We start from the raw sequence: 12,231 nt of genomic DNA on the forward strand, positions 1-12,231 counted from the left end.
TGTTTTGTCCCACTGAAAATGGTTGTTCTAGTGTTAATGGACCATGAATCTTAAATAACAGATTCAGTAGTTGAACTATGAAGACTGTTGTCTTCAGTGACTTTGAAGAAACAATTAAGGAAGTGATCTTCCTAATTATTGTCATTAAGTTATTTTTGTGAGCTCTTTTCATCCCACCATTATCACGATGGCTTTTTCATCTGTACTGTGGTGATTTTTCAGGTCTAAGGAAATTAAAAGCCTTCTGTTAAGCACAACTTGCTATGTAGGTGAACCCTCTTATAAAGTTTGTACTTTTATATTACATGTGGTGTGTCAGGTAACATCTAAGAACAAGACAACAAGACAATTTCACAACCTAACTGTTCTCCCTGGAAAATATTTTGAGATGAAGCTGTTGATAGTTATTCACAGGTGGCACAGCTCGCAGTCACACAGCACATTTTTTCTCAGTGAGAGCCCTCATTCTGGCAAGAGAAATTGGGATTTGTAGTTGTTCTGTCAGGTCCACACACCCCCCCTCCTCAAAAAAAAAAAAAAAAAAGAAGTGAGCCCAAAAGGAGGGAAAAAAAAAATCCATTGTATTTTTTTTGCTTGTCTGTCATGTCAGATGTCAGCAAGCATGCCTTGAGGACCAAACTCTTTGATGGTGGAGGTTTCACTGCACCTTTAGGGACAGTGCTGGGCAGTTTTGCTCGAGGTGCATGGGACCTGACAGAGCATTTGGGGTAACGTGGCAGCACTCCAGCTGAAATTTACACATTAGAGGCAGTAAGGGAGCAAGCAGATGTCCCCTGGCACCCAGCTACCTGCCATGCTCTGCAGCAGCCAGCCAACTATTTCTGTCTTGAAGGGTGTCCTGACCCGACCTCCTTCCCTTCTCTGCATGTGGTTGTCTCCTCATGCCCCACATTTAAGAGCAGTGTCGTGTATCCTCACTCATGCCAGAAACCATCATTGCATGAGCTGTGAAAGCTCATTTGATTGGTATATGGAGCTTGAGTTTCCATGTTAAGTGGAAAGTGCTTTGAGGTTTTATACTTCACACGATTAAAAAGATTGCAAAAGGAACTGAGTGCACAATCTGAATGCCTGCAGTGGAAGCACAACTTTAATTCTGTTTTCATAATGGGCTTGAAAAAGAACTCCTTAAATCTTTTTTCTCCCCTCAGAGCATACTCATTTCACGTAAGTGCAGATGGTCAGATGCAGCCGGTTCCTTTCCCTCCTGATGCCCTCATCGGTCCAGGAATCCCTCGCCATGCCCGTCAGATCAACACGCTGAACCATGGAGAAGTGGTGTGTGCAGTTACCATCAGCAACCCCACGAGACACGTGTACACGGGTGGGAAGGGCTGCGTCAAAGTCTGGGACATCAGCCACCCTGGCAACAAGAGCCCTGTCTCTCAGCTGGACTGCCTGGTAGGTGAACAGCAGCATATGACAGCGAAAGAAGATCGGTTGTGTTAGGATTGAAATGCTGCTAAGGCACAAAAACCAGTGGCTACTTGAGTGCTGTCGTTGGTACCGAAGCTCGATATTTCATTTGTAATTTTGTTGTTTCTGAGTTTGAAGTATGTTCATGGTCGCATTTGTGGGTTTCCCCCCCCCACAATGAATCAAAACGTCTTTAATATCCTAAAATTGTATTGGTAGAGGGAAAGATCAAAGGCAGCACAGCAAATATTGTTTATAAACTTTGACATTTGTTGGCAATCTTAAAGCTTGATATTCTGTCATACTAAAAATTGCTGTCTCGCAGCTGTATTCTCCAAGAATATTTGAAGGTTGTGTCACGTATTTTGTGTCTGTATATGTGTGCAAATGCATTTGCCCATCTTAATGTGACAATTAAAAATATTCCTGAGTGTTATTCACAAATTATTTGAATGTGCTAACAAGATGAACCATTGTTAGCAGCTTTTTTAGTGTCATTTACCAGTTCTTGGTAAGATGTTGCGTCTTGTTACAGAGGCATTAAAATGAGAACTATGCAGCACATGTAGACGTATAATGAATTGCTATACAAGTTGCTGCACAAATGAAGAAAATTGCCCAAATATTTTCCTCTGACATCTCCTAGATGGTGGCACCAGGTCTCACTGGAATGGGGGAAGGGGTGGGTGTGCAGGGAATTTGGTACTCCCCCATGCTGAGAGGTTAATGTGCTGAAATAAACAGAGTATGAAAATGTAACTTTCTCTACAAGCTGTTGAATACAGCTATCTTGAATTGTTTTGGGCTGGGTTCAGGTCTTTGCATTTTGATGCTAATTAAGATTAAATATCTCTCACTACTGAATTTTGTAGATCAAGTTTAAGTACTTCCCTAATGTCATGTAATTTTCTGGCATTAATACGCTTTATCATTGTCATAAGTATAAATGGCTCATTAAAACCAGGAGGGAATACAGTACTTTTATGGATTTCTGCTTTCATGTTAATGCTGTTTTCCTTTCCTCATGAGTAATCTGTTGATGGCTTCTGTCTCCACAGAACAGAGATAACTACATCCGTTCCTGCAGATTGCTCCCTGACGGCCGCACCCTAATTGTTGGTGGGGAAGCCAGCACGTTATCCATTTGGGACCTGGCAGCTCCAACCCCGCGCATCAAAGCAGAGCTGACATCTTCAGCTCCAGCTTGCTATGCCCTGGCTATCAGCCCTGATTCCAAGGTTTGCTTCTCCTGCTGTAGCGATGGGAACATCGCAGTGTGGGATCTCCATAACCAGACTTTAGTAAGGTAAGTCAACAGAACGGGATCATCAGGTTGTGAAGAATTAATTAGACATGGCCTGACAGTCTCTTCTGCGTATGTATGCCACTTTCTCCATTGTGTCTGCGTAGCTCCTTCCAGTATTTCATTGCTAGGCAATAGCCATGGTAATACCTTGACAAAAGTCTACATAATTGTTTATATGTTTTGAGAGTTTCTTAATTCTAGGCCGGTTGAGCAGCCCCAAACCTATAATTCCCTCAGATCAGCTGATGTTGACACTGCTGTATGTTCTTTGAATAGATAAGGATTTTGTTTCCATGTAATACACTGTGCTCACACTCCAGTCTCTTTAATCAGTGCTCCAGCAAATATGTCTTGGATAAAAATGTCTGTAAATTACTGCATTGCAAACTGAGGATCTCAGGGGTGTGAGTTGCTGCACAACACTAATGTACAGTAAACTAGGAGCCAGTCACACAGCTTCTCTGCACACTGCACTGTATGTTGCTACATGTAACATTTTGGTATTGTATATAAAGTCAAGCTTTTACTCCCTGATGTTCCCACTTAGACCACTTTTTCCCCAACTTTGTTGGTGACCTGCAGGTTCTTAAATGAGGTGAATTTTGTCAATCATACCACGTTGCTTTGTGAGGGTGGGGTATTTTCAGTCAAGTAGGGGATGTCACACAGCAGCAAAGATCCCCAGACTGTCTGACTTGTGAAGTGTGCTTTTGAAATGAAATTAGTGCTTGGCTGTCTGGCCTGATTGCTTCATCAATTCGTAACAAAACTCATGTGGTCAGCCCCGAGTTTATATTAATCTCAGATAGTTGTTGGAATCTACGTTACTGTTGTCTTCAGTGACTGCGTGTCAGGGACTGAAAGAAAAAAGAGATATTTTTTATACATGCTCATGTATACGACTCTTTCCAGTGCGAGAATGTGGATATCTTCTTTCAACATTTTCAGGCAATTTCAGGGCCACACGGATGGAGCAAGCTGTATTGACATTTCTAATGATGGCACCAAACTATGGACAGGAGGCTTGGACAATACAGTCAGATCCTGGGATCTCAGAGAAGGGCGGCAGCTACAGCAACATGACTTCACATCACAGGTTCAATCTCAGAAGCTTTAACATGTTCAGAAAAATCTGTCATGGTTTTCAAAAACAAGGACTTTTATTTTTTGTGGGTTTTGTTTCTTTGGTTTTGTTTGTTTCTTTAAAGCAAACTCAAAGAGAATTCCAAGGAGTTTTAGACTTAGTCTTACACTTTTTACACCTTTTTTTTTTAATATGGTAGCTAAATATCTTTCTGGATTATGACTGTTTGACAGATTATTACTTTTCCCATGCAAGTAGTGGATAATTCCTTTTAAAAAAGAATTGCCAGATTAAAGTGTTCTTGTGTGCATCTGTTCATTTTTCTGTAGATTTTTGTTCAAAAATATTTTATGAAAATACTTTTAAATGGTGTGAGGTAAGCTAGGACATTAACTTTTATAGCTTGATTCAGTGCTTTGCTATTACAATTATAATTCAGCTTTCGTTACGTGAACTAGTTTATCTTGATTAGTACAGTATTGGATTATCATGTTTTTAAAACCGTGATAGCCCAAAGTGTGTTTTTGCATAGTGTTAACAGTGTAACAAGAGTCAGTTTTGAATATCTCAGGCTCATTCCTTTACTGACTGAAGCATGTGCTGTGCTAATTCCAGATCTTCTCACTGGGCTACTGTCCAACTGGTGAGTGGTTGGCAGTGGGAATGGAGAACAGCAATGTCGAGGTGCTGCATGTTACTAAGCCGGACAAGTACCAGCTGCATCTTCATGAGAGCTGTGTGTTGTCACTCAAATTTGCTCACTGTGGTAAGCAGATCTTTCTATGCCAGTGTTTTCCCTCCTGAGACGTTTGTTCAAGATGACCTTTAAATGAAAGTAGGGGTATAGTTCAAAATTAGATGTTATATCTAAGTATTACAAATATTTTTAAAATTCAATGTGACTGCTTTTGCATATGAACTGCTTATGTTGTGACTGAACATCGTAGTGCAACCAGGTGAAAATGTGACTGTTCTTTGAATATATTTTCCATTAATGTGTGAGTGCATTCTTCTTACGATTAATCTGTTTCTTGGGGTGCATTCCTTGAAAACAAAATGCAACAATAACATTGAAACAATCTGTTGCAGGCAAATGGTTTGTAAGCACTGGAAAAGATAATCTTCTTAATGCCTGGAGAACACCTTATGGAGCCAGTATATTCCAGGTAATAATCTCCTAAAAGCTGTTTTCCACATATGTTACAGTGCAGTAGAGCTGCACATCGCAGGGTCTGTCATTAGCTTAAGGAGTTTTTAAATGGAAATTCTTGGCTAATTACTGTGTTCCTATGTTACAGACTTCGTCTGTAATTAAAGAGAGATACACTTTTATCCTTTCAAACATTTGAGTAATTTAGCTCTTAAAATAAATTAGCCCTTTGATCTAAAATTGTTTTTAATATTCTTCTTTCTCACCTCACCTTCTTGTGCATATTGCTGTAGTAGTCCTGTAATACAGTACCCAGGTCATGTTGTTAAGTGAGCATTCACTGAAAGTCCAAAAATGTAGCTAAAACAGTGAAAGTCGTATTCAACACATGCATTTTTCTTGGGCGAGACATCTGAATTCAGTGAATTGGACAGTCTGAAGACTGTATCCTTGTGGAGTGTAACTGGAAGTTGTAACATTTCTATAGCCTTTAATCCCTCTGTGCCCAATTCTAATGGCACTTCAGTGCCATTAGGGAAAAGTGGGATTTTTGGCATGTCCTTTTCTCTTCCACTTAGAGATACCTCTAGGTTGGGAGTTTTTTTAATTGAGCTGACCAGTGTTCAGGTTTAAAGGGTCAGGTCTCACCTGTGCTGGTACCTGCTGTGTCTTCGCCATTGGGGACAACGCAGTTTGCCTTGGCATGAGAAAGCTGAGGTGTGAGTTTTCTTAGTGGAGAGTATTTGGCTCTGGAACAACCTCCCACAGAAAGCCCAAGTTGTCCTAACACGTGCACATCTCGCTGAAAACTGATGTTAAAACCCCAGTGAAGCTTTCTTAATGAGGGGCAGAGAAGGAAACTTCCTGTGCAGTAAAGCAGAGGTTTATTGGCAAAAACTTTGCATGAGTGGGAAGTGTTTAGCTCTTGAAGTGACAGGCAGAAAAGAATGCAGACATATGTTATGTAAAGAAAATATGCACTAAAACAGAAAAATGTGACAATACGTACACATCATCTCAGAAAAGACAGAAAAGCTGTGAGAGACAGAGCCACTGCATCCTGGTGTAAAGATGTAATTTTCTTTTTCCTTTTTTTTTTTTTGTGTCTTGTAGTCCAAAGAATCCTCATCTGTGCTTAGCTGTGATATCTCTGTGGATGACAAATACATTGTCACTGGCTCTGGGGACAAGAAAGCTACAGTCTATGAAGTTATTTATTAGAGACAAATCTGAATGCAGACAGAACTCCTTCTCCTAGCACTTTGCTGTATATTCCTTTTTTTGGTTTCTAAACTGAGAACTTAAATGCTCATCACGGTTGTGGAATTTATTTTTACCTTCTTAACTTGCTATTGATTTGCGAATGCTCATTAAGAACTTGTGATACCAAATTGTCAGATAGCTACTTGGCAGAAGATGGAATAAGCATACTTACCAGTGAACTTGACTCTTTAATTATGTATTATAGCTGTAATGTATTTATTTTGTTTAAAGAAGGCTTTCTAACAATGAACTGACTAAATAAAGCTGTCTGGCCCGGCTTTAGTTTGAAAGATGCATTGTATACTTTGTGTTTTTACAGACGGATAAATTGGGGATCTTGGAGAAGGATGTTCAGGAGATAGTTAAAATTACACTAAATAGACTTGTAGTTTCTATTTAAAAGAAAAAGAAAAGGAAAAAAAAAACAAAAAAAAAACAACAAACCACACACTTTGTTATATTTTTTAGTCCTGTTCTTGGATGAGACCTCTAAGTGTTATTACAGTATAATTATTTGGTGGGAAGATGCTGTATCTTAACTATTTTAGACAGTCTTGGAAACTTAGGAAATTGCAAACTGTAGCCAGTAATCTACATGCCTGTGATGAATGGCAAATTCAGTTCACATCTAAATTAAATTCACTTTAAGTAAGAATGTGCTGATTTATATATTTGCAATGTTAATATAGCATCTTGTGTACAGATTTGTTCTCGATGCTTTTCTGTTGATAAACATAAAGCATTTTGGTGTCAAGCTAGGTTTTTTAATATAAACACCTCTCTTTGTTATATTGTAGAGAGTACAATAAGTTGCCTCAAAGAGTCACCTTTGTTACTTCTGGAAACTTTTGCAATGTTTCCTTGAAAATGGGGATATGTGTCTTTGGGCAATTTTTCAATTACAAGAGATTATGAAAATTATTTGATATGTTCTTTGGAAACTGCACTGAAATAAGGATGGATGCCTACCAATATACAAACTACAAAAGCAATGACCTCCAAGGTAGGATTTACAAGAGTACTCATTCCGACATACTAAAAGGAATGGATTCTCATTGGGATGAGGACTTGCTTTGTTCGCCAGCAGTTCAATCCAAGTCTTGATTGGATGTCTCTAAAACGGACGCAGACTGAGCCATTGTGCCAGAGACAACGTGTTATCTTTTTATGTTGTTGTTGTTGCTGTTAAACTATGACCTGTGACTTTTTTTTTTTTTTTTTTTTTGAATGCTTTAAAAAAAAAATCTTTAAGTCTGTGGATCTGCTGATGTACAGTGCCTTTGCTGCTATGGATCAAAATCAAAAGACCCGTGTAGATAAATCTTATTGTATAAGTAGAAAATTACTTAATTTCATACTAGAAATGGATTGATGCTGCAAGTTAAAATGGACTGTTCATTGAAGTTCCAAATGTGGTAGCAAAAAATGGTGTCTTAAGTGCTTAGTGTTTGATGTCATTAACAGTTTCGTAATACTCTACATTGTAGAAAGATTTTGATACTAAACTGTGTCATTGTACATAGTTCTAATGCATTGTATTGACCACAAGTACTTCTATATGGTAGATTATTGTTTGTGCATTCAGACTTTTAAGCATTAAACATAAGTAACTTCTAAGATGCATTTTTCTATTTTTTTCACCTCCCTTATTCTTTTTATGCATTATAGTCTCAGTTATGTGTGCAGCATGCTGTCTGTAAGGACAACAGGCATTCAGTCACAGAGCATGCCACTACAGATACTTTGAAGTTTTGTCACTGGCAGACAATGTAGAGGCTCGCAAAATTTTTCTGAGCTGGCAAAATCAATGGATTTATAGTTTCCCAAGTGACCTGACTGCAGTGATTCTGAACTTTGGGCATGTCACCTAGGAGTTTGTCACATTGCATCTGTGCAGTTTCTCATCTGGTACAAAGCTTTATGTTACCCATACCTTGGAAAGCATGAAATTAGGGATGATTCCGACTCCCGTGCCTGCTGAAGAATGTGGAGCTCAGCAGGATGTGGGGAATGGTGTTGCACTGGAGTATCATGCCTGGGTTTCCTCATCCAGAGCTAAAACTTGTTCACGCCCGTGCAAAGGCTTCTGTTGACTACAGTTAATTTTACATGAAGAATTCAACATAGCTTCCATTGTGCTGAGACAGAGTTTGAAGTGAAATGGGGAAATTAATTTATATACTGTTGAAGGGGCGAGGGGGAGAAGTTGTGCTGTTTGTAACAGGAGAAATTGAAATGGAAAAAAATCCAAAAGGAAATTGGAATTAAACTTTTCTCTTGTACCCCATTTCTGAAAAGCAACGTTGTGCGTGTTGGAAACTCCCAGGTGTGTAAGCCTGTCCTGCAGTGACGTGCCAGCCCTTGGTGATCACTGGTACAGGAACCCAGGCTAAGAAGTTCTTTTAGTTTTTTCAAAATGCAAAAACAAGGCTTAAGTTGATGAGGCCATTTATCTATACTGTGAGTGACTGGGTAATACTTGCTGATGGAGGAGAGTGTAGATGGAGGTTTACCTCAGAGCTATCAGTTTCCTTAGAGTTAACAGCGAAGAATTTTCTAGATGTCCCCTAGAATAATAGAAGTTTTCACTCATATTGAGTTTCTGTATTACTTAGTACAATAATGCTTCATAAAGGTAAACATGGTACAGATGCTTTCTGTTAATTGTTACTCTTGTCTGAAGAGATATAATTTACCTCTTATAAATACCACATTGGAAACACCTTTTATTTTCAAAGCCATTCAAAAATTTAGAAGGCTAGGCTGTACTCCATTTGCGAACAAAAGAGAAACCACCTACTTAATTTTTGCAGAGGATGTTATATTTTTATGTAGTAGTTCAGGCATGAAAGATTATTTAAAGCCCTTAAGATAAAGCCTTCCTTTAAAGAGAAGAAAACATTTCATACTCCTGAATTTGTACGAGAGCTAGTTTTGACAGCGGAGTAATATACTTTTAAAGCATGATGCCATATATCTGCTTATTAATGTTTGTACTGATGGCTTGTAAACAGTCTAGGAATTAAATGCTTTAATCCAGGATTACTGCAGCTAAATGTGTAATCATCCTAATTTTTTTCCCCTTCAGGGCTCAGTGCAAGTGAGAAGTGGTGCAGAGCTACTTCCTGGTTTCTAGTTAAGCATACGTAGGCATATCTTCCTTTTTCATTCCTTAGTTTCACCACTGCAGAGCACCATTTTGTCCAAATTGTTTTGTTACAGATGTTTCTTGCACCACTGACAATTGGCCAGCATACTCCATATTAAAGGTACCACTATTGCTTTCTCTATTCTTCTTCTTCTCTCAAATGTTTTTTAGTGCAATGATACATTAGGAAAGCCATTTTTTTCTAATCTTTCTGTCCTTTCTGACTGGTCAGTATAAACATGTTTAAGGGGTATATTTTCCGTAATATTTTCTAAAAATATGCAATTTTCAGTTATATTTTTAAGTTATAGTTCTTCTGCTTGTTCATAGCCAAAAGTTATTTTTCTCTTCTGTTTCTGTTTAAACTACTTAATTATGTTAAAAGGAAAAAAAAAAAATTTTACTGGCTGTGATTTTCCTTTATGAGGGATTTTTAAGTCTGTACTGGAATAGTTCAAATTAGATTTTGTGTTTGTTTTTACTGTAGCACCTGAAACACATAGGGAATTCCTTCTTCCTGAAATATTGGTGGTTGTGTCAGAGAAACAGGAGGATAGCTATGCAAGTCTACGTGTATCTGGAGTGTCTTCTAGAGAAACACAGGTCAGATCCTTTGCACAAATCAGCTCATTTTTGCTGAAGACAGCAATGCTCCCATGATTTACACAGCTGAAAATTTACCTCACTGCTGTAGGCATAGAGGACCCAATCAGCCCATTTGGATTGGGGTTTTTTATTTGTTTTTATTTTGGCCCTTTAAGCCTCTTCTGTTTTTCTACTAGTATGTTTATTTGTGATCATCCCTACCAAAATCCTGATGTGACTAGCTTCTACTCAAGAATTTATGCTCTGAAAGAATGAAAAGCAAGAAAAAAAATGTTAAATTAAATATGCTGAAGTTTTTGTATGTGCAGGAGTCAGGAAATTCAAAGCAGTAGCTTGGTCTGCAACTGCTTCTCATTTGCATTGAATATGCTACATCTTTGTGACACCAAATTAGCACTGAATACAGCATTACAAAATACACTTTAGAACATCAAATATGGCTTCTGAGAAAAATGTCGCTTTGAATTTTTCAGAGCAAATGCACTCTGAAGAGCTCAGCCAAAGAATTGCTCTCATGTAGGGTATGTGGGAGGAGTAGCCACGTTTGGTACTGAAGACCTTTTCTGATAATTAACATTTTGTAGTGACCACAGTGACACAGTACCACTCGAAAGGGTTGGGCAGTGTGGACTTGATGTGCAGCCAAGCAGTTCTGCCATATATTTACATGAGCATCCCCTTCCCAGGCATAGCAGGAGATGAATCCTGGAGTACTGTGCTGTAGAAGATCATCTCTGACAAGCTCTTAAATAATGCACCTGCCGCATCTGCTTTTGAACTAAGAGTTACTGAACATAACTCTTGAGATTTCACGTTTCTTCCGGTATTTGGAGTATGCTGTTTCCACCTCACAGCAAGAAATTTTTATGTCAGAACCAATAAATGTTCTTACTCTTACCAAATGATTTTCTGTCCTGGTTACAAGGAAACAGTATTATAGGGTCTTTTTTTATTATTAAAAATGGTGTTGTCTGACATTTACAACATGTCCATAAACCTGCCATCAAGTGCAAAGAGGCTCTTCTGAGGGGTCACTTTGACTCACATAGTTACATTATAAAATATTGTTGCAGAAATACGTATTTCTTTTTGTTTTGGTGGGGATTAACCTGTGATATTGTATTCATAGTATACGCATTAAGGGGGGGGACTGTTTAGTAGTTACTCCTGTACTGGTGATTTGGACTTAGCCATTTACCCCCAGAATGCTAAAATGCATCTGAAGGGTAAAATCAGTAAGTACAAATATTTAAGGATTTTTAAAAAAATTCTGCTCTTCTGCAGTAATTATATTGACCCAAACTGTCTTTTAATGTCATATCAAGGTAAGCATCTGTATTACACCTTCTTTTCATATTCAAATAAAGGAAGGGGTGGAGGAATTTAAAGCTAATCTTTACCTTTCAATCAAATCTATTCTTTAAAAGTTACCCCAACACTTGTGCTTGGAGGAGTAATTGTCTTGGTTTTATTATCATTATTCTTGAAGGATCTTTTCACAAATGTGCTGTGGCAAAATCCGCAAGAATGCTGTAAAGGGAGATAGGTGATATGCCTGCTGTTAAAAGCCATGTTTTAGACCATGCTATTGCCATAAGAAAGAAGTCAGTGTGACTTGGTGGTCGAAGCTATTACCTTCTTTCCCAAGCAAAAACAAATACAGACATTTTGGCAGTATATTTAAATGCATTTCAGTGTCTGTCCAGTATGGCTTTGAGGAGTTTCAGCAACTGCATGTTGATTTTCTTACTGTAATTTAGGATGCACTTGATGCAAGGAGTGGTACATAGTGGTGAGTGGGGTCCCAGGGCCACAGGCAGGAGGTGCCATGTGGAATGAGCTGCTTTGCTCTCTGCTGCCTGTCATGTAGGCAAATTATTTGCTTGAGCCCTATGTAAAGTGTTTTTTATGTTATTCTACATGAAAGGCATTATCTAAAGGCTAGATATCTGTTCTTTACAAAAATTTGTCAGAGCTGTGTTGAAATATAGGGAGACATTTTCTGTTGGGGAAAGAACAAAGGAGGACCTCTGGGGAATCAAGGATTTCAACCCCTTAACAAGCACTGTAAATGTGCAAATGAGACAGTTGTACCGCTGCATCATAAACTGTCAGTCTTCTGCCTAGTAGCTGGGGTGGGTAGAAAAATAATCTAAAATATATGGTGTAAAGATAATAAACTTCTCTGTGTTTCAGCATGGTTTAAAGGTGTTAGATATGAAGTCCCAATTTACATT

General features: G+C 38.4%; 1 protein-coding gene across 3 annotated transcripts in view; it reads left to right on the forward strand.

Annotated features, from left to right (window-relative positions):
• Positions 1–9,290, forward strand: part of LOC309451023 (transducin-like enhancer protein 4) — a 100,206-nt gene extending 90,916 nt beyond the window's left edge. For all 3 annotated transcript variants that reach the window (XM_082074389.1, XM_082074391.1, XM_082074390.1), the window contains exons 15-20: positions 1,173–1,422; positions 2,496–2,743; positions 3,692–3,839; positions 4,443–4,593; positions 4,917–4,993; positions 6,091–9,290. In XM_082074389.1, coding sequence (XP_081930515.1) covers positions 1,173–1,422; positions 2,496–2,743; positions 3,692–3,839; positions 4,443–4,593; positions 4,917–4,993; positions 6,091–6,198 — 982 coding nt within the window. In that variant the 3' untranslated portion in view covers positions 6,199–9,290. The remainder of the gene's footprint in view (positions 1–1,172; positions 1,423–2,495; positions 2,744–3,691; positions 3,840–4,442; positions 4,594–4,916; positions 4,994–6,090) is intronic.
• The last annotated feature ends 2,941 nt before the right edge of the window (positions 9,291–12,231 follow it).

Source organism: Streptopelia decaocto, assembly GCF_964273445.1.
Source record: "Streptopelia decaocto genome assembly, chromosome: Z".
Lineage (NCBI taxonomy): Eukaryota > Metazoa > Chordata > Aves > Columbiformes > Columbidae > Streptopelia > Streptopelia decaocto.